The sequence below is a fragment of the Oryza sativa genome, chromosome 5, assembly GCF_034140825.1.
Source record: "Oryza sativa Japonica Group chromosome 5, ASM3414082v1".
In the NCBI taxonomy this organism is placed as follows: Eukaryota; Viridiplantae; Streptophyta; class Magnoliopsida; order Poales; family Poaceae; genus Oryza; species Oryza sativa.
The window spans coordinates 13,800,147-13,825,627 of NC_089039.1; the positions used below are offsets into that span (position 1 = coordinate 13,800,147).

Below are 25,481 nucleotides of genomic sequence, written 5' to 3' on the forward strand. Positions count from 1 at the left end.
GTAGATTTTACCGAGTCATGCGAATGAAAATTATAATTTAACAGCTTAACCTACCCAGAATATCTTATTCCTGGTTGGATTAACCAAAACTTCAGGACAAATTTAAATGTGTTTGACGTTTCTATTTGTTCTTCCGGTTCTACCTGGGATACATTCTCACCGTTTGGTTGGTTACCGATGAAATTTGAAGGCCCATTGTCCGCTTGCAAGGACCGGGAAATTTAAACTATTTGCCACTTTTACGAATGGCAACTCTTCAAATGCTATCCTTATGGTTGTTCTTACACAATTGTCATCGGAGAGACGTTTTTAATAATTTGCTACTTTTGCTGATGTGGCATGCCACCTCATACTGCCAGCGTGGTTTTGCTGTGTAAATTTTCCGTTTTACCCCTGATGGGCCCTACAAATCGGGGAAATGGGAAAAGGAGCAAGAGAGAGAGGTTCAACTGCCGTCTCATCGTCGTCGATTCGCTCCTGTGCTCGCCGCCGTCGCAGCAGGTGGAGGGAGGAGAGCGCGGTGAGGTCGGGTGCCTGGGGATCCGTTCGTAGCCGCTCACTGCGCACCGCCGACGCGTAATAGTGGCCTAGGAAGCGGAAGAGGACGCCGTCGTTGGGGTTCAGCTTGGCCGCATCGAGGAAGTGCTCGGCCACCGCCGCACGGAGCAGCCTTTTCGTGGCATCCGTCTCATTCGGTGATGCATTGTCCGGCCGATGCGCCGGGGCTAGTCGACTCCGGCGCTGCACGGCAGTCATATATGGCGCTATATATGCAAAAAAAAAAGAAAGAAAAAAAAAGGAAGAAGTTTTTGTTTTCTCTCTGACGATGGCCGCTTTAGTCTCACAGGACATTGACGACATCGATGGATCTGATCAAATGCCTGGAGGCCATCAAAGAGCACGCATCCATGCTAAAAAACACACCTGACACCTCCATATCACTTCAACATCCAGACCAAGAACCACGACTCTGGCGAGGGCGTCTCGGGCAAGAAGATCACAGCGCCGGACCTCGCCGCTCTCTCCTCTCTCCACCTTCTGCGACGGCAGCGACAGCGAGCATAGGGGCGAGTTGATGGCGATGAGGCAGCAGTCGATCCCCTCTCTCTCCCTTTCCCGGATTTGTGGGGGCAATCAGTGGTAAAACGAAAACTTTTACACAGCAAATCCACGCTGGCGGTATGAGGTGGCATGCCACATCAGAAAAAAGGTAAATTAGAGGCTACCTATGAAAAGCGATTGCACATAAACACACGCGGCAACACTATATGTTTACTGTAAATCATAGGGCAAAATTATGCCACTATCTAACCAATGAGGACTTTACAGTGCCTGGTATCACTTATCAACGGTTGAGTTGCCAAAAAGGTAACTTAGGAATAGAAAATAGTAACACGAAAATAGGATAAAAGATAACTTAGGAATAGAAAATAGTAACACGAGAATAGGATAAAAGGTAACTTAGGAATAGAAAATAGTAACACGAGAATATGATAAAGTAACTTAGGGATAGAAAATAGTAATGGTTGAGTTACCAAAGGATAGCATAGGGATAGAAAATAATAACACAACAACCGCAATTGTATTCCAAGTTACAACAACCTTTTAACTTCTTCCTGGTTTTGTTTGCAGCCAGCCCACTCCCTCGTCCAGCCATTAGATGATCACACGAGCTAGTTCAATTATTGCTAAATACCATGAAAATCAATTGCTCGGGGTTAGATGTGTGTTTTAGTAAGTTACATCGCAGGTATAATTACATACTACTTTGCAAATTTGTTCCCAGCAAGTCATGGAATATATATGGGGCAATTGCATCCATGTCCCCACTTTGAAAGCCAATTGTTGTTTTGCCCCCATTTTTTAGGGTTTGCATTTTTACCCCCACCTTTTGAATTTGAAGCAGCCGTCTACCCCCATTTATGACAGCTATTTGGTGGGTCCCACATTATGTGTTAAAGAAATACAAAAAGAAATAAAAAAAGGTTTTAGGAATTATGTAATGACACTTCTACCCCTAAGGGAAAGTGAATGGACAGGATTCTTCTCTTCCCGTGCGTTGGGACTCCCTGAGTCGAGTCAACTCAAAACCCTAGCTAGCTAGCGCAGCAGCGGCAGCGCACGGCGGGGAGCGCGCGCGGCTGTGAGGCGGTGGCGAGGGAGCCCGCGCGGCGCGGAGGCGGCGGCCGAGGCGCGCGAGGCAGCGGCGGGGAGGCGGCGGCCGAGGCACGCGCGCGAGGGAGCTCGCGCGGTGGGGAGGCGGCGGCCGAGGCGCGTGCGCTAGGCAGCGTCGGCGGCCGTGTGAGGAGGCGGCGGCGGCCGCCGCCGCGGGTGCGCGAGGCTGCGGCCGAGGGCGTGTGCCGGCGCCCGCTCGCAGGAGGTCTACAGCCGGCGGCCAGTTCTCTTCCACGTGGAGGCGGCCTCTCACAGCCGAGGGCAAGACAAGGCAGAAAAGGGGAAGTTGTTGGCAATGGAGGAAATCATATCAATGGAGCTAATTTTGATGGAAGAGTTCAACAGATAATTTGATTCTTGTCTTGCTATCTTATGAAAATGGACATGAAAACTTAGAGCTAGCTAAATCTAGATGAAACTTAGAGTTAGATACCCAGATATACTTAGATATACTTGAACTACTAGCTAGTATGCATTTTAATCTTGGGGCTGCATTCAGTACGGTTGCTTTTTCGTCTCTCTATATAACTTTGCTATTTAGGACGATTTACCTAAATGTGCCACTTGTGTTGTGATTTGTAGGCCTACTCACAGCGATTTGCAATTAGTTGTTAGAGTTGAGTCTTTTTTAAGTTTGCCGGATGGAGGTCCAAAGCAATACCTCTAGGGTAAAACCTTGCCAACCCAAAATATTGACATGCATAAGTATGATCTGCTGCAAGTTGTTAATTTCATTGCTGAACACTACACGTGGGGATCTAAGCAATATGTGAGTTTGTGACGTTCTTTGGATGATGGTTTTGTTGAGATAAAATGATGGTTTTGTTGAGATAAAATCCGATGAACATTTGCGGGAGTGGTTTCAGCTCAATATAGATAAGGGGGTTGTGTGCATTGATGCCAAAATCAATGATTTCAATGGTCCATTGCAATTTTCACCCACAAAGCGTAGGTTTCATTCTTCAGTAAGGTCTAGAGCATGCATAAGTGAGATTGCCACAAATGAGGGAGCCAAAAAAAAAGAGAGCCACAAATGAGGAAGCTACTAATGAGGGAGCCAAAAAAAAAAAAGAGAGCCACAAATGAGAGAGCCACTAATGAGGGAGCCAAAAAAAAGAGAGCCAAGAATTCCAAAAAAAAGGGGTCAAATGATAAGGATGCAGTAGGCATTGATGATGAGGGCATATACTCTGACAATGAATTACTTGTGGTACATAGTGATAGCAGCTATGATTCTGATTTGTCCGAATCTTCCGACTCTGATTGTTCTGACCCTAAGTTTGATCCTGATCAAGAAATTATTGATGAGGGTGATGATGATGATGTACCTGTCTTTGCATATGATGTTCAGGATCCTTGTATTGATGTTGGTGTAGTGTTCCCAGATGTGGATCAATGCAAGTTAGCAGTTACCCATCATGCTATCTTGAATGATCATGCTTTTGAAACTGTCAAGAAAGACAAGAAAAGGTTTAGAGCCATTTGCAAAAGAGCAGAAGAGGGTTGCAAGTGGTGTTTTTTTTTTGCATCAACAAGCCCTAAGTACATTGGATGCAAGGTACTTTTATATGTGTATTTATGAATGGTTATTCTGTTTGGAATTTTTGTTCAAGCTGAAACATGAGCTATTAATTCTTTGCTTGTAGGTCAAGACAAGTGGACCAAAGCACACTTGTGGATCTTTCAATAAGTGTGGTGAAACAATGGTCACCACTAAGTGGGTAGCTGATCGAGTGGTGGACTTGTTGCGGGATAACTCCTCAAGGGGAGCAAAGGATTTGCAGGAGGAGTTGAATAGGAAGCATCAGATTGATATCCCATATTTCAAGGTCTTCAGAGGTAGAGAGAGCACTTGACATTATAAATGGAAAGTGGGATGACAGCTACGATCTGCTGCCTACCTATCGTGAAGAGCTATTGAGATCAGTGCTAGGCAGTGTAGTTGAGCTGGACACTAAAGAGTGCAATGGTGATGTCTGCTTTAGGAGGTTCTTTGTTGCTCTTAAACCCTGTATCGATGGGTTTTTTGGAAGGATGTAGGCCTTACATTGCTATGGACTCCACTCACTTGACTGGAAGGTCCAGAGGCCAGTTGGCTTCGGCTGTTGCAATTGATGGTCATAACAGGCTATTTCCAGTGGCATATGGGGTGATTGAGACAGAATCTAAGGAAAGCTGGACTTGGTTTGTTCAGAATGTGAAGAAAGCTATTGGTACTCCAAAAGGTATGTCTATTCTTAAAGTTGTTTCTTGCATCCTCCATCATTTCAATTCATATTTGACTAACCACCTACTATACTCGTACTGTAGGTTTGGTCATTAGTACGGATGCAGACAAAGGAATAGAAAGTGCTGTAGATGATGTTTATCCAGGAGTGGAACATAGAGAATGTATGAGGCACCTCTGGAAGAACATGGAGAAGAAGTTCCATGGCCCTCTATTTGCCCAAAATATGTGGGCGGCTGCCAAAAGCTTCACAAATGAGAAGTTCACATACCACATAGGCAAGATAGAGGAGAAGTGTCTTGAAGCACTTTCTTGGTTGGATGACAATCATCCATACATTTGGAGTAGAAGCAAGTTTTCTAACGAGTGCAAGGTAGATTACATCAATAATAATCTTTCTGAATGTTTCAATAGTTGGGTCTCAAGAACCAAGGATCGACGGATTGTGGACATGTATGATGCAATAAGATAGATGATCATAACCAAGTTTGTTGCAAGAAACAACTTTGCTGGTAAGATGGAGGGAAGAATCATTCCAGCTATTACAAAGTCTTTGAATGCTCAAAGCAAGAATATCAAGGACCATGAGGTATTGATATGTGGAGCTGGGACAGCTGAAGTAACTGTGGGCACCATTAGGCATGCCGTACATTTGGAGCAACAAACATGTTCTTGTAGGGTTTGGCAAGTGACTAGAATGCCTCGCAGTCATGCTTTAGCATTCATTGCAAAGCTTAGCACGGATGTCCATATGGATGATTTTGTGGATGATTGCTTCTCCGTTGAGAAGTTCAAGAAGGCATATGCAAGGACTTTCAATCCAATGACATCGAAGGATAGATGGGCACATGTTGATCTAGGCTACAAAATCAAGAAGCCTAGTGTAGGATCGAGATGTCGACTAGAGGGGGGGTGAATAGGAAATTTAAAACTAAATAACACCTAATCAAATCTAACCTAAGTTGCTAGGCTTGGTGAGGGAGAACTCTAACTAAGCAACTAAGTTATGTTTTGCAAACCTAGGGTGATAGTGGCTCAAATATATCTCTAGGAAAGTAAATCACGCTCTTATGTCGATGTTTTGCAATCCTAGGGTGATATGATCTCAAGTGTGTCTCTAGAAAAGTAAATCGCACAAATGTAAATGCGACAATCAAATGAGACAATGAGACAAGAGATTTTTCACCGAGGTTCGGAAACTCGCCGGTTTCCTACTCCCCGTTGAGGCGAGCCCAACTCCACCGCTCAACCACGAAGCCACCGCACGCCCCCTTCGTCAAGGGGTGGGCAAGGCGGGAGCCGGCCCACGGAGAGGACTACCCAAGCCTCGATCACTCGGGGTAGTTCTTCCTTCACTCCGAAGGTGGTGAACTCCAAACCACTCACAAACCGGCGCCGGGCCTCCTCCACAATCTTCTCGGAGAGGTCACCGGGCAACTCCTCCACAAGCCGTCTAGGAGACGGCAACCTCCAAGAGTAACAAGCAATGACCCGGTGTGGAGATGATCAAGTGCCACACTAGCTCTACAATGGAAGCAAATGCACTAGACTCTTGGCTAAACAACCCTCTAACACACTAGATAGATGAACACAAAGCTCAAGTGAGTGTGAGAGAGGTGCAAGGAGTGTATGCAATTGAATTGGGTGCCAAGAGAGCCCCCTTGCTGCTGGTGGGGGAGTATTTATACTCCCACCCACCAAAACTAGCCGTTGGGGGCGAAATTCCCCAACTCTGTGCTCTGCCGGTCTGACCGGAGGTATGCGGCCGGTCAGACCGTGCTACTCTGCAACGGCTAGAAAACTAGCCGTTGTAGCCCTGTCAGAGGGCCCCATCGGCCAGGCCGGTCAGACCGACATGGGGTGGCCGGTCAGACCGGCCTCGGCTCAGTTTGACTGCCATCGGCTCGGTCTGACCGACTTCGGCTCCGTCGGTTCTGTATCGGCCATTCCGAGCAGCATCATCTTGGCCTTCAGGAGGCCGGTTTGACCGGGAAAGTGCCGCCGGTCAGACCGCCACTATGTAGCCGGTCTGACCGGCCAGGGCACGCCGGTCAGACCGCCACTATGTGGCCGGTCTGACCGCCCCTGGTCAGGCCGAACCCAGTGAATTTGTGTAATGAAAAAGAGAGCACAAATGAAAATACAATGACCTAATGTGGCAATTAAAATCATCTCTTTGCTAGGTCATTACCCCTCTTACTAGTACGGCGAAACTAAAATTAAACTAGCAAATTTGATCGCCCTACACCTCGATCAATTCTAAATTAAAGCGCTAGTTTTACCTTCTTCTTTCCCTTTGCTTTGCGCCGTCAATTTTAATCCATCGATAATCGTCCATGCGCGCATATGACGTGGACCTAACTTAAAATGTATAGCTCAAAGACAACGGTTAGTCCACAATTAGTGCTTGTCATTAATTACCAAAATTAACACCGGGGGCCTAGATGCTTCACCTAGATCGAGAAGGAAACCTGGGAGGCCACGAGTGGCTAGGATGAAGGCAAGTGATGAGGCTGGCACTAGTAAGAGAAAGAAATGCACTGAATATAATGAGCTAGGCCACACGGCCAAGACTTGCCAAGGAGGTCCCACGGCAAGTCAAAAGAGGATGCACTCATCTTCAGAAATTGGGACAGGAGATGGGAACAACGACACAAGTGCTGCAGCCACTTCCAAGTGAGTCATGCATTGCTATTTCCTTCTATTTATCTTCAGAATTTGCTTATTTCGTTATTGCTGATTTCTTTATGTAACTATGAAGTGCAAGTGCAAGTGCAAGTGCAAGTGCAAGTGCAAGGGGGAGTGGAAGGGGAAGGGGAAGGGGAAGGGGAAGGGGAGGGGGAGGAAGAGGAGGGAGGCTAGCTTCATGGTTTGCATGATTTTGTAGCAACGACCCAAGTGCTGCAGCCATATCAAAGTGAGTAATATATTGCTATTTTCTTCTATTTATATTCATATTTTGCTTATTTTCGTTATTGCTAATTTCTTTCTTAACTATCAAGTGCAAATGGAAAGGGGGAAGGGGAAGGGGAGGAAGAGGCTTCATGGTTTGCATAATTTTGGACATCTATTTGTTGTGCACTTTTGTGCATATATGGACTGTAATATGTGGTAATGTGCCTTCTATGTTGTGGACTGTAATATGTGGTAATGTGTATTCTATGTTGTGGACATGTGATGTGTGCAATTATGTTTGTGGACACTAAGTAATGTTTGTGGTCGATGACTTATATGTATCGTGGCTTATTTCTATGGGACACTATGTAATGCTTGCTATATATGTGACTTGTGCTAATTGTGTCAAAATTCTATCGAAATGCTGTCGAAATTTTATTCAAATTTTGTAACTGCCTCATATTTGTGATTTTTAATTTTTTTTACCATGGACTGCTCATTTGTTGCTCTATGCAATGAACTGGACACAGAGTTGCTGTTGCATTTTTTTTTTGGAACAATTCACAACCCTGTTGTATTATCCATGTACAACTAAATGTGGTGTTGACCTGTAGTTTAGGGGTTCAGAGTGAATGCACGTGCTTAGGCCGTTCAAAGCCTCACATTATAACACTCACACAAGCTGAAAAAAATGGGAGGCAAAATCACACAAAGCTGAACAAAATGGGGGCAAAATTACAATAACCACCAAGGGTATATATGTCCTTTTCTCTACAACTAACACCGTTAGTTGTGGCTGTTAGGAATGGGGGTACATGGCTGCTTCAGATTCAAAAGGTGGGGGTAAAAGTGCAAACCCTAAAAAGTGGAGGTAAAACAGCAATTGGCTTCGAAAGTGAGGGCACGGATGCAATTGCCCCAATATATATACCTAAAGCAATTTGATGAGTCTTAATTATAAATGTAAATGGGAATCAAATCTCGGGATTATTTTTGATAAATTATTTGAGGCTTACTCAGTTTTGAAGGAATTTTAACGCATAGGAATAGGAAAAATGAAGAAATAGAAATACATGCACACTTTAACTCATAGGAATTTTTCAAGAAGTTTGAGGGGATGAAAAATTTCCTACGTTTACAACTTGTAGAAAAGAAATTTTTTTCCTTTGGTTTTCCTATACTTACATTCCTACAAACAGAATAATACTTATAGGAATTAATTAATCCTTCAGAATCCAAATCCGCTTCTCCCGTTCTCTGCGACTCCACCTCCCGATTACCTACCTCGCATGACAGCGGTGCGATGCGATCGATCAGAGAGGATCGTAGCAGCCGTGCCCTCCCGGGCAGCTGTCCGTTCGCTCATTTTCTGCAATGGACCAATGGCGCATCCGGCAAACACGACTCTCCCCTCCCTGTGCGTGTATGGGAGCGCAGCAGCGGCGGCACGCGGGTGCGTCGGCCGGTAGGGATGCAAGTGGGTAGTCCTGCTACCCGCTTGCTAGTTCATTTCCCACATGGTAGTACAAAATTTAGAAAAAAAAAGAATTAGAAGTGAGATAAGTGGGCTAAAATAACCCGCTTGCATCCCTATCGGCCGGCCAACAGCGCATCACGCGGGGCTACGGCCTGTTGGCAAGTTACACATAAGTATTAGCAGGGTATTTAGGTATGTTTTCAATTTTCTATTTTAACAGTAAATTGCTGTATCAGATTGTACTGTTGTATTGTAGTGAGTGAAAAGCATTGATGTTGGTTTGATCAATGAGTTAATTCCCAACAGTAGGAGATCTGACAGCTAGTAAAGAAATTTGTTTGTTTCCAACAAACAAGGAAGTATAGTGAGTGGACCATTTCAGAGTGTGGAGTGAGAAAAGGAGTAGTTCAATGAGTTCGTTGACAAGAGTAGGAGAGTGAGTTGATAGGTATACAAACTCAATACTAGCAACTTGTGTCGTATCGTTTGTTACCAAAGAGAGATTTATGTTGTGCAGTTGACTCGAGCCAATACCATACCTAGCAATAAGAAAGTCAATATACCATACCTAGCAATAAGAAAGTCAATGGCGGCCGTATTCTGAAATCGTTGGATAAGTTATTGGGCTTCCTCTTTTGTACATGGCGAAGCGGCCGTCTAATCGAATTTACTAGGAGACTTGTATCTCATGCTAATTATTCACTCTTTCAATGTTGTCTTTAAGACATTGAGCTTTCCTATGTCTGAGAAGAGATGCCATACTAATAGGCTGGCCAAGCAAAGCCTAGGTTAATTTAGGTGAAATAATTTTTACTTTGTCACTATTATTTTAGGAGATATGAATTTTAAAATTTATATTCTAGAAAGTACCATTTATTCCTTAGGTAGTCGTTTGCAATACTTTTAAGAGATAGTTTTGTCAAATTTTACTCTATAGCACTAAAGAGCATAGTTTTCTAAGATCAACCCAACTGGTCTCATAATCTTTTAGGCTTATACGAATTTCTTATGCATTGTACAAATCGTAGTGTACATCAAGTGAATGGTATGCAATACAGAATTTCAAATGTGTTTTCTGCACATAAGGTGCCAAATTTTAGTTTCTAGTAATGAAGGGGGTAATTTTCTTTGTCCATTAAAACTGCGTTCATAGTTTTTGGTACTTATGTGAATTTCCTACATATATTACAAGTTATGATCCATATTACGTTGCTACATAAAATTTTGAAATGATTTATCGTACTTCATGTTTGGCTCACCCATTTCAAGACAGGATTGAAATTCTATGAATTTTACAGCTTATGCAGTTCATTATGGTAATATCTTAATACTAAAAAAAATAGTACCATTTTCTGTGCAGAAAGTTGCATGTAAATCTACTGAAATATGGCACACGTTAGATGGATTTAATATGAATTTTCTGGAGGGAACTACAAATCGGGTGCCCAATTCCCTTAAAAAAAATATCGGGCGGTCAAATGTTTCCGTTAACTATCGAGCGAAACATTAAGTTATATAATGTGAAACAAAAAAAATCCAATTGAAACATTTGAAAAAATTTGTGGAACACAGTGAAAACACATGTTGAAAAATACTGTTATCACATATGAAACAATGAGTTTTAACACTTTGAAACAAATGTATTTCTTTCATGGGATTATAGTCATGCGATATATTTTTAATTACAATAGATACGACGGTGTGATTGGATCGTAGATCAGATAATAGTTTAGAAGAGAAGATTGCTATATGCTAATTGCATGTATGAATGGAGTAGAGAAAGCAAATAGTTTTAGTTCGTTAGTTTTATGAAACACATTGAAAACACATGCTAAAACATATCACTATAGCTTATGAAATAATGAGTTTTAACGGTTTGGAACAAATGTTTCTTTTCATCAGAACATAACCATTTGTTATCTTGTTATAAAAATTTAATTATAATGAACATAATCGTATAATCGGATTGTAATGGGATTAGTTTAAGAGAAAATATATTTTAAAGATTGTAAATGGAATGAATAAAGCAAGACGATAGCTTATTGTTAGGTTGGAGCTAGCGGCCGATAAAATTTTCTCCGTCGGTCTACTGATCCATAGCTTTCTCCTATTTTCCGCATATTTTTGAAGTTTATTCTCTTTTCAGTTGAACAAATAATGGTTTAACAATTTTCCTCGAATTTTCCAGATTTTAAATCTGCGGCAACATGTCTTCTTGCATCTAGGCCCCTGGGTTTCCAAAGAATAGATCCCACGGTCCCCACATGTGTTAAGCAAAGTTCTTGCATGATTGGCCTTGAGTAAGGCCTGAAATGGGACTTGAGTGCTTACGATTGGGCTTGCTTTCACTCCCACTTGTACATTACTAGATGTGATTAAGTTAAGCTTGAGTTTGGTCATGCCAAGTAATTCTAAATCTCGATGTTCTCTATAGAATTGCCATTAATAGTAACTTTTATTTAGCTCTAGTCATTTTCGTTTTTCTCCTGGTCAACAAGATTTTTGATCTTAACAAATAAAAATTGATAAGATTTTGGTCTTGACAGAGTGGCACCACAAAAGGAGTCCTCGCATACGTAATCTTACAAAAATGAATGAATCCAAGATTTATTACTTCTCTTCAGAACATTCATCACCGGTCTGAAAATGTGTTAGGAACTGATGAACATGCATGACTAAGGTCTGCAATTATCTTTTTTTTTTAGAGAACACAAACCAAAACTATCTCGACAATAGCTGTCAGACTCATTCTCAAACATTCAGAGTTCAGGTAGACTAAACTTGTAGGCTGATTTAACAGGAAAGTCTTTTTCTTCTCGAGGGGATGTCCCATATGCATTTCATCTTTTTTATTTTTAAAAAATATTAATATATAATATATTACTCCATAAACATATAATTTCAAATTCAATCACTACAAGTTGCTTTAAAAAATAAGACTGAACATACACGTACCAGTTATAGTTTAATTCGTCTTTTTACAACTTGTAGAGGTTGAAATTAATGTTACAAGTTTGTGAAGTGATATATTTTTCTATCTTACTATTTTTCTAAAAAAATCATATGTTATTTGAATGATATACAAGAAATGAGGGGACATTCTCTTGAGGAGAAAAGTCATCTCTGCCTGAATACTGCACCTCTTGATGTAGAGGCTAAAATAATCTCTATTATTGAAAAAAAGTAGACTGAAATTATTTTCCAGAATTTTCCAACATCACATTGATCTTATTTGTAGTCTTAAGAAAGAACATAATCTGCAGAGTACATAAATGCACATGGAGTCTATGCAGTGGACCTTGACTGGCATGGAGAGTCTTTAGGAAAATGCCAGACCACTTGAGTGACTCACTGCAGCAATACACAGGCAGTTATTTCCTCACCTGAAAGTAAGCATGTTGCCAATGCCACTATCCTCGAGATCACATTCAAGCCTAACCACTCCGCTAGAAAGACAACCTAAAAGCAAGCTAGGTAACTACTACTGTCTGCACAAATGAGAAAGATAGCTGAACCATCAGGACAGAACACACACACACAGAGACATACATGTGGTGTTTGGATCAGGGACTAAATTTTAGTCCCTATTACATCGGATGTTTGGACACTAATTAGAAGTATTAAACGTAGACTAATAATAAAACTAATTGCATAAATGAGAGATAATTCACGAAACAAATTTTTAAGTCTAATTAATCCATAATTAGTACATGTTTACTGTAGCATCACATAGGCTAATCATGGATTGATTAGGCTCAATAGATCCATCTCGCAAATTAGTCCAGAGTTATGAATGGGTTTTATCATTAGTCTACGTTTAATACTTCTAATTAGTGTTCAAACATTCGATGTGAGAGGGTCATATCTACACTACAACTTATTCCATTCTTCAATTTTGTATTTTCTCGGCTGTGTTTCAGAATATTCTCCAGTCACCATCTTGTATACATGAGGCCGGGGACTCTGTTCCAATATAGTTTTTTTTTGTCAATTCCGAACCTTATTTCTTAGCATACATGTAGTGGTCACCGAGTGAGATGGATGGATACCAGAACCGACATGCATCACTATACTACTCAAGTATGTAACTTACCATGTTTTATCTCTCATGATACATAACTGGGTAAAACACAACGTATGCTACACTAGACCTATAAGATGAATCAGGAGGGAACATTGTTCATTTGTGTTGGCGTCTTTTTCAGCCAACAAAAAGTCACCTAAAGATTTAAGGTGATCTAGATGATAGGGAATCACCAAAACTGGCTAGCGGAGCCGATTTATTGATTAAAACCGGACTCTAAGTTGATTTAGATCGATTTGAGGGTATACACCTACAAAATGAACGAATTACACCCGCAAAATGAACGAATTAAAAAGTTTACGAGATAAACATATAAAGGATGTCACACTCTCGTAAAAAAGATGAACGATCTAGGCGCAAATTAACAAAGATAAACTAGGATTAAAAAACTAGGTAAAAGGTAAAGAAAGAACGGAATTGGTGTTCACCTTTTACCAAATAATTTTTAATATTACAGAGTCATCTTGTTTCAGCCAGCAACATAAGCTGCAGAGGAGCAGGTGGGGCATGTGCAGTGTGCTGCCTAATTAAAATCACATCTTAAAGCATTGTACTACCAAGTGTCAAACACAAACATGCCGTTTATCCTAAGCGAAGCACTACTGTTCACTTTCAGGCCTCATAACTGTGCCAGTGACGACAACAGATGAATTTGAGCAGTGCTGGTTGCACCAGATCTGACCACCAGCGCCATTTGAGCCATGGAAACAACCTCATTCCTTTCAATTTGGTACACACACGCATACGCGTTCAGCGTTAGGGGCATAAGCGTAATAAGCCGATGCGCGTCATCGGGCCGAGCCTGACGCCTCTGGGAAGATAACTATTGTCAGTGACAGCTGGATCATTGCTCACTACACAAAGCTAGCCCAGATGAAAGCAGCAGCAGCAGCAGCAGCAGCAGGTAGCATATCTGCAGTGTAAAGGGGGAGACTTGACCTGAGATCAGATGAGATGAGATGAGATGATCTTTTCTCTGTGCTTAATTTATCCCCCCCTTTGGTTTGCTCTTCTGTCCTTCCCTCTCAAAGTAAGCAGCATCAGATGCAAGGGGTGACACCAAAGGCTGGCACACATTCTCTTCTCTCCCCTTTTTTTTTCCTCTCTGCTTTCTTTCTTCTAGCTTCCTTCTCCAACATTCCAAATGGTGATGCTCTGATGACCTCCTGGCTAGCTTCTACACACACTCCAAGAATCCTCTCCAGTGATGTAGTATATAAACCTCATGAGGGGCTAATCCCTTGTTTGCATCAGGGGATCCATCTGAATAATTGATACTGGCTATTAAGTCAGTGATTATTTCTGTACTGTGCTATTACTGATCGATGCAAATGCCCTTCTGCCCGAAGCTCTGGAGCTCGGCGGCGCCGGCGCCGGTGCAGCCGGGGAGCGTGGTCATCAATGGCACGGTGGTCGTCGCCAACCACTTCGGCCTCTCGGCTCCCGGCAAGTCCACCACCCTCCGCCTCTTCAGCGGCACGGAGGTCGATCACGGTGAGTAAGTGGCGTATGCAACTAATGTCTGAAACTCTGAATCCGATCAGCGCTGAAAGTCTGAAAAGAATTGCAGAGACGAGGAAGGGGAGGCTGAGCGCGGAGGCGGCGTTGAGGGGAGGGAAGAAGACGAGGCATGGGAAGGCGAGCACGACGATGTACCAGGTGACGTTCTTCGTCGACGGCGAGTTCGGGACGCCGGGCGCCGTGGCCGTCAAGAACGGGAACCGGAACGACCAGTTCTTCCTCCGGCACGTCCGGCTGGACCTCGCCGAGGACCGGAGCATCCACTTCGACTGCAACTCCTGGGTCTACCCCTATAAGAAGACCACCTCCGACCGCGTCTTCTTCATCAACACGGTAAACACAACTAATTCCCTGCAAACCGTAATACTCCATCCGTTTTATATTATAATTTATTTTGATTTTTTCTATAATCAAACTTATTTAAATTTGATTAAGTTTATAGAAAAATATAATAGTAATTTCAACATAACAAATATATTGTCAAAATATTTCAATGCTAAATTTAATAAATTAATTTGGTGTTTTAGATGCTACTAAGTTTTCTATAAGTTTTGTCAAACTTAAAAAGTTTAATTAGGAAAAAAAATAAAATAACTTATAATATGAAATGGAGCAAGTATACTACGATGACAGAGTCTAAGTTGTTTGACCGATTTTATTCCCTATAAGATATACGGCAAAACTCATGCCCTTCTGGTTTCAAAAAATACAATGAGATGTCGCGTACAGCTAAATTGATTTTTTTTTCACTGAACTGATAATGATCGAAATGTTTTTCTTTTATGATATAACGAGTTTAAGTTGAACTGACCTATCATTCTGCAGAGCTACCTGCCAGATAAGACGCCAGAGGCGCTGCGGCTGTTACGGGAGGAGGAGCTCAGAAGCCTGAGAGGGAATGGGCGCGGGGAGAGGAAGGACTGGGAGCGCATCTATGACTTCGACTACTATAACGACCTCGGCAACCCTGACAACGATGACCATGTCCGCCCCGTCCTCGGTGGCACCAAGACCCACCCCTACCCTCGCCGCTGCCGCACCGGCCGCCCCCTCAGCAAGACCGGTACTTCCACACAAAACTCATCTCCAAGTCTCCAAAATTTCTTTCTTAGCTAATAAATAGTACCCGCCGATGATAATGTTGATGAGTAGTAGAATACTATCAGTAGAGAGTACCATATCAGTAGAGAGTATCATAAAAGGTAGTCAACTAATTGAGCATATGAAAATATTTTGTGGAAGACGGGGTGACGGAGACGCGGAAGCACAAGCTGATAAACCTGGACTACTACATCCCGCCGGACGAGCGGTTCAGCCCGGGGAAGCTGGCGGAGGTGCTGGCGATGGGGGTGCAGGCGGTGACCCACTTCGTCATCCCGGAGGCCCGCTCCATCTTCCACGGCGACGTCGTCAACTTCAAGTCCACGGAGCAGCTGCGCGCCGACCTCTACGGCAAGCCGCCGCAGCCGGCGGCGGACGCCAGGGTCATGGACGAGCTCAAGTCCTCCGTGCCGTCGCACAAGACGTACAAGCAGGTTTCCAGGATTGTCAAGGACAACCCCGCCAAGTTCCCCACCCCTCAAGTCATCCACTGTACGTACTGCGTCTGTGCCAGTACGCCATGGCATTGCAGCTTCTTGATGATCTCGCGCGATTGAATTTTTTTTTTTGGGGGAATTTTGCAGATGACACTGAGGCGTGGAGGAGCGACGAGGAGTTCGCGAGGGAGATGCTGGCAGGGCTCAACCCGGTGGTGATCAAGCGGCTGGAGGTAAGAACAGCTGAAAATGTTTTGACATGTTTGATGAGCTATGTTGATGTGTGATTCGTGCTTTACAAGTGGATATATGTTTTTAATCATTTTTTCATAGTATTAAATATGGGTTCGTGTCTAACTCTTCGACTTTCACAAGGTGTTTCCTCCAAACAAGAGCAAGATAACCACGGACGATATCATGACCCAGATTGGAGGTCTGACCATTCAACAGGTATGTGCATCCACGATTCTAGATGAACCGAAGATCTACCGTTCCAAAATCATCTATAGACCGTTCTTTGTACCTTTTTTAAGATTACACCGTAGACACACGCACACACACGCAATGCCACACTCACACCTCCGCAAATGAAAGCACACCTGCATGTATGTAATATTCGTGGGCATCAGGATTTGAACCCTGGTAGAGTCATACATCCACGAGTATACCACCACACCACTAGTATGTACGTAATATTTGTGGGCATCAGGATTTGAACCCTGGTAGAGTCATACACCCACGACTCTACCACCACACCACTAATGCTTCCCCTAAAACTTAGTATCTTAACTTCTTAAGTAGTAGTTATTTTTATTAGTGTAAAATTATATTCCTCGAGATACTTTCTGTCAAGTATGTACCGTGATACCGTCAAATTTCTCTTATATTATGTTCTCTAATATGTTTGGTTTCATCTATTTTCATTTGGCAGGCGATGGAGCAGAAACGGATGTACATCCTGGACCACCACGACTACCTGATGCCATACCTCCGGCGGATAAACACGGAGGGGGTGTGCGTGTACGCGTCGCGCACGCTGCTCTTCCTCAGGGACGACGGCGCCCTCCGGCCCGTCGCCATCGAGCTCAGCTTGCCCGACGGCGGCGTCGGCGGCAGCGAGATCAGCAGGGTGTTCCTCCCGGCGAGCCAGGGCACCGATGCGCACCTTTGGCACCTCGCCAAGACTCATGTCGCCGTCAACGATTCTGGGTACCATCAGCTCATCAGCCACTGGTGAGTAGGGCACACGCCTCGATCAATCAGTTTTCAGTACTGTCGGGGTGAAATCTTTGCAACCTTATGTCTTAAAATTTCAGTTGCAAATTTGCTATGTTATATAGACTCCCTCGACTTTATACAGTTTGCAGTTGTGCCACTAACACGTGGGCCCCACTTTACAATGACCCACGTGTTAGTGGCAAAACTATAAATTGTACGAAATCAGGGGATTTATTTCCGTGGTTTATTTGGTTTTAAACCATTTTATGAGTTTTTGAGTGCTTCTGTCCAAACATCCCCTTTTGTGATCAAGTTTTGCAGTGCTCGGTCCAAGATTTCGGCCGAGTTTACTTCCAAACTTTTTTTTTTTCAAATTTTTAACTTTTTCATCATATTAAAACTTTCCTACACACACAAACTTCCAACTTTTCTTGTCACATCATTCCAATTTCAACCAAACTTCCAATTTTGGCGTGAACTAAACACACCCTTCATTGTTTCTGAAAGACTGAAACTCCGAATTCTCATCTCAAATTCTTGTTCCGAAACAAGAAATTGCTCATCTGCAATTCTTTCTGTAACAAGACATTTCTCTGAATGCTGATATGGAATTATTCTTGTTCTGAGACGAGTCATTTGTCTGAATTCTGACATGAAATTCTTCTTGTTCTGAAGCAAGGCATTTCTCTGAATTCTGATATGAAATTCTTCTTGTTCTGAAACAAGACAATTCTCTGAATGCTTGCTGACATGAAATTCTTCTTGTTCTGAAAACAAAATATTTGACTTGACCATAAAAATATGCACCGTCTTAATCCATGAATGGAACAGGCTGTTCACGCACGCGACAGTGGAGCCGTTCATCATCGCGACGAGGAGGCAGCTGAGCGCGATGCACCCGATCCACAAGCTCCTGGACCCGCACTTCAAGGACAACATGCAGATCAACACCTTGGCCAGGAGCATACTGCTCAACGCCGGTGGCCTCCTGGAGAAGACCATGTACCCGGGGAAGTACTCCATGGAGATGTCCTCCGATATCTATGCCCATTGGAGGTTCACCGAGCAGTCCCTGCCTAATGATCTCATCAAGAGGTACAAAATACAATCAATTCATCATCCCAATTCCTACATTGCCAATGAATAGAACCACAAATTCTTAATTTACTGCATGTCTGAATTTTTAGTTACTTCTCGGTGAGATCAACGGCTTTCGATCCGCCTAGCCACTTCAATTTTACAATTGCGGCGTACACATTAATGTCCCGTAGCAACACACTTGGTATCATTTGGTGCATTTTATGATAGCCAAATATTTGACAACAAGATTCAAATAAAATTTTAAAAATTCCATGAATCAACTGTATATTAATAAAAAATCTTACATAAATTCTGGGAATGTTAAAAGTTCGAATATATTGTTGTTTTAAACGTAAAATAATTTTGACTAGAGAGAGTAGAATTGATTTGAGAATTTATTGTTAACTAAAACATTTCCAACCAGGGGGATGGCGTCCAGGGACCCCAAGGCGCGCGGCGGCGTGTCCCTCCACATCGAGGACTACCCGTACGCCGTCGACGGCATCGACGTGTGGCTCGCCATCGAGGGCTGGGTGCGCAGCTACTGCGACCACTTCTACCACGCCGACGCGGCGGTGGCCGGCGACGCCGAGCTGCAGGCGTGGTGGGACGACGTCCGCCGCGTGGGCCACGGCGACCGGCAGGGCGACGCCGCGTGCTGGCTGGACCTCGACACCGTCGCGGGCCTCGTCGAGACGCTGTCGACGCTCATCTGGACCGCGTCGGCGCTGCACGCCGCCGTCAACTTCGGCCAGTACGGCTACGCCGGGTACCCGCCGAACCGGCCGACGCGGTGCCGGCGGTTCGTGCCGCTCCCGGGGTCGCCGGAGATGGCGCAGCTGGAGGCCGACCCGGGCCGGTTCTTCCTGGAGACGGTGCCCGACCGGTTCACGGCGACGCTGGGGATCGCGCTGATCGAGGTGCTGTCCAACCACACCTCCGACGAGGTGTACCTCGGGCAGCGCGCGACGTCGACGTGGACGGACGACGGCGAGGTGCTGCTGCTGCTGGACAGGTTCCGCGACGAGCTCCGGCGGGTGGAGAAGAGGGTGGAGGAGAGGAACAAGGACCCCAGGCTCGTCAACCGGAGGGGCCCCGTGAGGGTGCCGTACACGCTGCTCTACCCGGACGCCGGCGACGTCGCCGGCAAGGAGAAGGGGATCACCGGGAGAGGGATACCCAACAGCGTCTCCATCTGACACGATTCATCATCCTTCTTCTCTTATACTTCATCTATCCGACTCGACTCGACGCGTGTGGAATGTAAAGTTCTCTGCTTTTCTTTTTCTTTCTTTTCGTTTGAGAGTTTTGGTGTTGGGGATGTGAAATTGAGATTGATTGGTTGGTTTGGATTGGAGAATTGATGAGCAAACTGTGATGCAGAATTCAATACATGTAATTATTGTTCTAATCCAAAAGCCCGGTAAAGAAAACACGGTCGATGGATATAGGCCGATCTCTCTTCAGAACTGCTCAGTAAAGATTCTTTCCAAAGTGCTTGCAACACGGCTGCAAAGGGTACTCCCGATGATGATACATTTAGACCAAACGGGTTTCCTCAAAGGGAGATGCATCTATGAGAATCTTATATATGCGACGGAATTGATTCAAGCATGCTACAGAAGGAAGTGCCAAACTATTATTGTAAAGCTTGATTTCGCGAAGGCGTTTGATTCCGTCATTTGGTCAAGCCTTTTCAAGATTCTTGCTGTCAGATGTTTCCCAGAAAACTGGATTAGCTGGATTAAGGGGTTGCTTTCCTCCTCCAAGTCTGCAGTGCTTCTTAATGGAGTCCCTGGAAGATGGATTCGCTGCAAGAAGGGCCTTCGACAAGGCGACCCCCTATCTCCATATTTGTTTGTCTTAGTTGCTGATGTGCTACAAAGATTGCTTGAAAGAAATACTGAAATCAGACATGCAATCTACCAAGACAGGCTGTGTACCACCATCCAGTATGCGGATGATACATTGATTATCTGTTGTGCGGAGGAGGCTGATGTTCTTGCTCTAAAGGAGACTCTGCTGCAGTTCTCCAAGGCAACTGGACTGCAAATCAATTTTGCTAAAAGCACTATGATTACTCTAAATGTCGATCAAAGCAAGGAACTAGTTTTGTCGGATTGCTACAGTGCAAGCTGGAGAAATTTCCGATGTCTTATCTTGGACTTCCCTTATCAATTCACAAACTGTCCGCAGCTGACTTGTAGCCTCTGGTTAACAAGGTTGATGGTTTCTTATCTGGTTGGTAAGCATCTCTCCTATTGCAGGCGGAGCGTCTTGTTCTGATAAACGCAGTCCTGAGCAGCCTACCGGTGTATGCAATGTGTGCCTTCAAACTTCCACCAAAAATTATAGAAGAAATTGATAGACGAAGAAGGGCTTTTCTCTGGACAGGGGATGATGTCTGCTCGGGAGCAAAATGTCTGGTTTCTTGGGAATCAGTTTGCAAGCCAAAAGAACATGGGGGACTTGGTATTAAGAACTTAAAGATTCAGAACGAGGCACTTCTTCTCAAACGACTCCTTGCTCTTTACAACTTGAAGACCTCCTGGACTCGATGGGTCTGGGACGAAATTTCAGATTCCTCGTTACTGTGCTCAACTCGTCTAGGGCATCACTGGGCATCCTTTCAAAAGTTGTTGCCAGAACTGCGATCTTTGACGGAAGTCGTGGTAGGAAATGGTGAGCGAACCTCCTTTTGGTACGACAAATGGTTTTCGACTGAAAGCTTTTCAAGTCAGTTCAGCAATCTCTTCTCCCATGTGTGTGACAGACAAATCTAAGTAAAGGAAGCTCTTCACATAGGAATTTCTGAAAATCTTGTTCCACGTTTATCTGAAACTGCATCGGCAGAGCTGTGCTGCTTACAGGAATTGCTGCAGAACTTCTCTCCGAGCGAGGAGATGGATTTCCGCCTCAGTGCAAAGCTAGGAAAGTTGACAACTAAGAAATTCTATGAGGCAAGATTACCCCCAGGCATGCCATCTCCGAACTGGGATCTTATTTGGAAGTGCAGAGCACCTCTAAAAGTTAAACTCTTCGCATGGCTACTGGTCCGTAATCGCCTGTCCACAAAAGAAAATTTGCTGAAGAAAACCATTGTTCAGGAGGCAATCTGTGACATCTGCAATCAGGAAGATGAAACAGCTAATCATATGTGTTTCTCATGTCCGTTCGCTCAGGCTTTCTGGACGCAGATCAACGTTCGACCGCAAGCTCAAGACGTCACGCAGTTCCATCGTTCGGGTCCAACTTCGCAAGTGCCGGCGCTACACTGGCAGGTCTTCTTCCAGCTTTGCATGTGGGCTATTTGGAATCATCGACACGATGTTGTTTTCCGGGGGAAAAGCCCCTCACTAAGAGCCTGCCTACAACGATGCATCACCGAGGCAGCTCTCTGGGCAGAGAACTTAACGGAAGATGATCGATTTGTAATCTCTGTTTGGAAACAAATCTTCTCCTCCCCCTTACAATCTATCAATCTTTTGTAATGAACTTCTTACTTCTAATTGCAATGACAAATTCAGGTGGGGAATCCCCCCCCACCCCCCCCCTGATTTAGTAAAAAAAAAATACATGTAATTGATTCGTAATGTCGGTATCTGTACCAATTGAGTCTCATTGTATCATTTGATGGTTTAAACCAAAATTCGAATCACACATTTTGTCAGAATGGACACGTGTCAACTATCCGAATGGTTGGGTCTAGGAACCTCATCTGCGTTTGTATGCATGCGCAATGAACCTCCATTAGCACACGTCTCAAACCATTTGAATGGTTTGGGCCCAGGAACCTCATGCGTGTTTGTCTGCGTGCGGATGAGATCGGGATGAATGCTTATGAGAGAAAAATCCAACAACATTGAGAATCTAAATGATAAAAAATGGAATGAAAAGGAAACACATATGGATATGGACCTATGAATTGCTCACCTCTCCTTCATAGTTTGTGATGTCAAGTTGCAAAATATGTCCATGCTCCGATTCATAATTTGTACATGATTATTCTATCAACACTCCACAAGACGAAAGCCTATTCTGCGTAGTTCAACCTTCTTGTTTTTAAGCAATGCATAGTCATGCTAGATTGCAAGGGATATATATGTGAAGGGTATTTTGGTAATCTCTTCTAGTGTTGTAATCAAGTATGTGCCCCATTGGGCTAATTTCATTTGCAACAATTCATTCATATAATGTAATTGATTTGTAATATTGGTATATATTTCAATTGAATTTCTATGTATCCTTAAAATGAATAATACGATTTGTCAAAAAAGACATGTGTCGACCATCTAAAGGATTTGGGCCAGGGAACCTCACATGCGCTTGTATGCGTGCGCAAACCACCTTTGCCAACATGGTTTGTTGATGGGTCAGTAGTCAAGTATGGGCTGATAACGGGCCTTTTGGCATGTTTTGTGTTTTTACTTCTTTTGGGTTTGGTTTGTCTCTTTGTATTTCGAATTCAACAACTTTCTGTGCACAAAAACCCACAAACTTCTGTCTGTTTGCTTGGCTCTAGCCCATTTTGAAGAGTTTAAGCCCTCCAAATATGTCTAGGTTGTGTACCAAAACAAGTCCATGGACATTGTGACGAGGACATCCTCCACTATTAACTGCTAGTAAAGACGCAACAAAGGGCCAAGTGGTCCAGTTGTACTCGGGCGGCGACCGTGTGAGTCTCTGAATAATCCCACCTTGCTTAGCTTGGGAGGAGAAAGCCACCTTAAAAGGAAGAGTCACCCTTCCCCTATTGGACTAGTCTTTCAGGAAGAGATTAGGCCTTTCCCCGAGTGGGTGTTCAACTGTTGGGGTTCGGGCAACCTTAATTTTATTGGGCCTCGGCCAACCCTACCTAGGCCGGAGCGATCATTTGGTATCAGACTTAAAAGGCAACCTTAATTTTATTGGGCCTCGGCCAACCCTACCTGGGCCGGAGCGATCATTTGGTATCAGACTTAAAAGGGAGAGCCACCCTTTCTCTATTAGACTAGTCTTTCAGGGAGATTGGTTCTTTGGTTTGTCACAGCTAATATGTTATGCTTTAGCACAATAAAAAATCCTAAACTTTATCAGAAAGGAAAAGGAGATTGGGTAGATGTGTGATGTGTCTAAGAAGAGAGGGGTAGAAAGCCAACAACAAGAGCATCTAAATGGACAAGTAAAAAGGAGGACTAGAGGTGGTTCAATTATCGATTACTTAAAATATCCGTAGTGGTGATGGTGAAGCTAACATAGACACGTGATCTATTAACCGTGGATCAAAAAATCGGACGCTGCAGAGCGACGCACTCCTCCTCCGCACCACCATCGCGCGACTCCTCCGTACATGACCCCACTTTTCCGTTCCTACTGCAGCTCGTTTTTCCTATTTTATAGTTTCCAACCGACGTGGTTTATAATTTTGATCATACAACAGTGAAATTTGGTAAGCCCCGAGGAAACTGTCGGCCTAAAATAAATATCGGCTTCAGAGTTTTGGAATTGGCCGATGGGAGTTCTCAAGTCGCCAGGAGTCGGATTCTTGGAGGATTCGGTTAAGGAAGTCTATCCAGAAGAGACCGACTTCAAGAAGGATGCGGCATGGCGGTTTATGTATTAATTATGAAGAGTTTGTTAGTTTCCTTTTATCTTTAGGAAAGTGTGTTTAGTGTCCAATAAGGACTTCATGTTTTCCTTTTATCTTTATGAAAGTTTTTTTCTTGTCCAATAAGGGCTAGTATCTACTCATGGGTATAAATATATACACCCGGAGTAATTGTAAATGATCTCACAGATTAATACAACTACTCTCGGTGCATCGCCATCCTCTTTACCGAGATTTTACTTGACGCGGGGTTGCATCGGCTTTCGATCTTCGGCGAAGGGGTAAGTCCTACGTTCCGCCGGCCTTGGCAATTGTATCGGCTACATTGGTGTTGTTCAAGGCTGCATCGCTTTGGTCTCTTGGATCGCTCTGGTTCGGTTGATATTTTGGCCTACCTATTTATCATATATCTTAGTTAATCTAGTTTGGTAGCTTGATTTACTTGTATCGGCTGAGATTCACTTTAGGGTTTATGCCGGTATTGGCTAAATCGCTTTGCTAGATTAGATTAGCTAAGGTATCTACCACCCTGAAAATCAGTCAAGGGCTTGCTGGCTTGATTATCTAGATATTGTGTTTGTTTTCATACTTAGTGTTGTATCAGTACATTCGACCTACTATGTCGTGTTTAGAACCATAATCTCTAGCCTGCTTTTTTATTGCCAATAAGGATTTCATCGGGGTTTCAGCTGATGAGATATCTGGACGTTGCATCGATTTATAAGGAGTACATACAAGTTGGATTTAGCCGATCGCAACAAAGGTTATACTGTTTATCTAATCTTGCGGATTTAATGACATCGGACCTCCAGCCGATATATGCTTTAACCTTTGGATCAGTGCTTATTCTATCATATTGTTAGCCGATTGGTTTCTACTAGATTTTATTGTTGTTTCGTTACATTATCATTAGTTGATTGTCTTTATTTACATCAAGTGTCAGATTCTACATCAACCATATAGCCAATAGCTCAAAACTCTATCGCTATCGGCTAGTATCGACATCGACTGGAATTACTCTATTGGCTTGTCAGCCGATCGACTCATTGATCTACTATTTGCATATTTTGTGAGTTGTAGAATCAAACTAACTGGCACGCCCGCATCTCATCAATCTTTGGACCTGCACTGGAGCTAAGCAGATCTCCCAGGCTGTTGTGTTCGTCGACTTAATTCGCGCCAACACATACCCGACACCATCGGCCATGCGCAGATTTTTCGTCAACACTATGACATCAAATTTATTCATTTTCCGGAGATTCACATAAAAAAATAATCAAAGGAAAAGAAGGAGCGTGAAACATCCTCGCCTCCTGCCTACCCAGGCCACGTGATAAGGCCCATCAAGATTAGGTCCAATATAAGATTAGCCGATCAAGAATCACTTTCCATCCATTGCAGAACTCGTCGAATACCAAGGCTCATAAACAACGCCGACGCTGACGCCAAATTCACCGAAACCAATCTACGTGGCCACCAAACGATGTATGCATTGCCCTCAATTCCGCTTTCACTGTCACTGCCGCGGACTCCACCGCCACTGTTGCCGTCACTGACTCCGCCGTCCCCGCCATTGCCGTCGCCGCTACCACCGCCCCAACTGTCATCTTCGGCGCGGCCGCCGCCTTCATAGATAGAAGCAACACTGTCATCACAGAGATCAATCCTTTGGTAATGAA

The 25,481-nt window shown here is 43.8% G+C and overlaps 2 protein-coding genes across 3 annotated transcripts; both read left to right on the plus strand.

Moving 5' to 3' along the window:
- Positions 1-2,077: 2,077 nt before the first annotated feature.
- Positions 2,078-5,272, plus strand: LOC107281086 (protein FAR-RED IMPAIRED RESPONSE 1-like). The gene is made up of 3 exons (XM_015783705.3): positions 2,078-3,733; positions 3,822-4,400; positions 4,486-5,272. Exons 2-3 carry the CDS (start codon positions 4,142-4,144, stop codon positions 4,872-4,874), a joined length of 648 nt encoding a protein of 215 aa, XP_015639191.1. The 5' UTR covers positions 2,078-3,733; positions 3,822-4,141; the 3' UTR covers positions 4,875-5,272.
- An 8,451-nt stretch (positions 5,273-13,723) lies between these two features.
- LOC4338358 (linoleate 9S-lipoxygenase 6) lies at positions 13,724-19,633 on the plus strand. Of its 2 annotated transcripts, none has more exons than XM_015783699.3 (9): positions 13,724-14,352; positions 14,429-14,712; positions 15,205-15,442; positions 15,622-15,972; positions 16,065-16,150; positions 16,293-16,367; positions 16,849-17,150; positions 17,967-18,230; positions 18,640-19,633. In XM_015783699.3, the coding sequence occupies exons 1-9, from the start codon at positions 14,184-14,186 to the stop codon at positions 19,412-19,414; spliced, it is 2,544 nt and encodes an 847-aa protein (XP_015639185.1). In that variant the 5' UTR covers positions 13,724-14,183; the 3' UTR covers positions 19,415-19,633. The 2 variants fall into 2 exon arrangements, with proteins under 2 accessions (XP_015639185.1, XP_066166824.1); XM_066310727.1 differs by having other exon boundaries at positions 14,221-14,352; positions 14,421-14,712.
- The last annotated feature ends 5,848 nt before the right edge of the window (positions 19,634-25,481 follow it).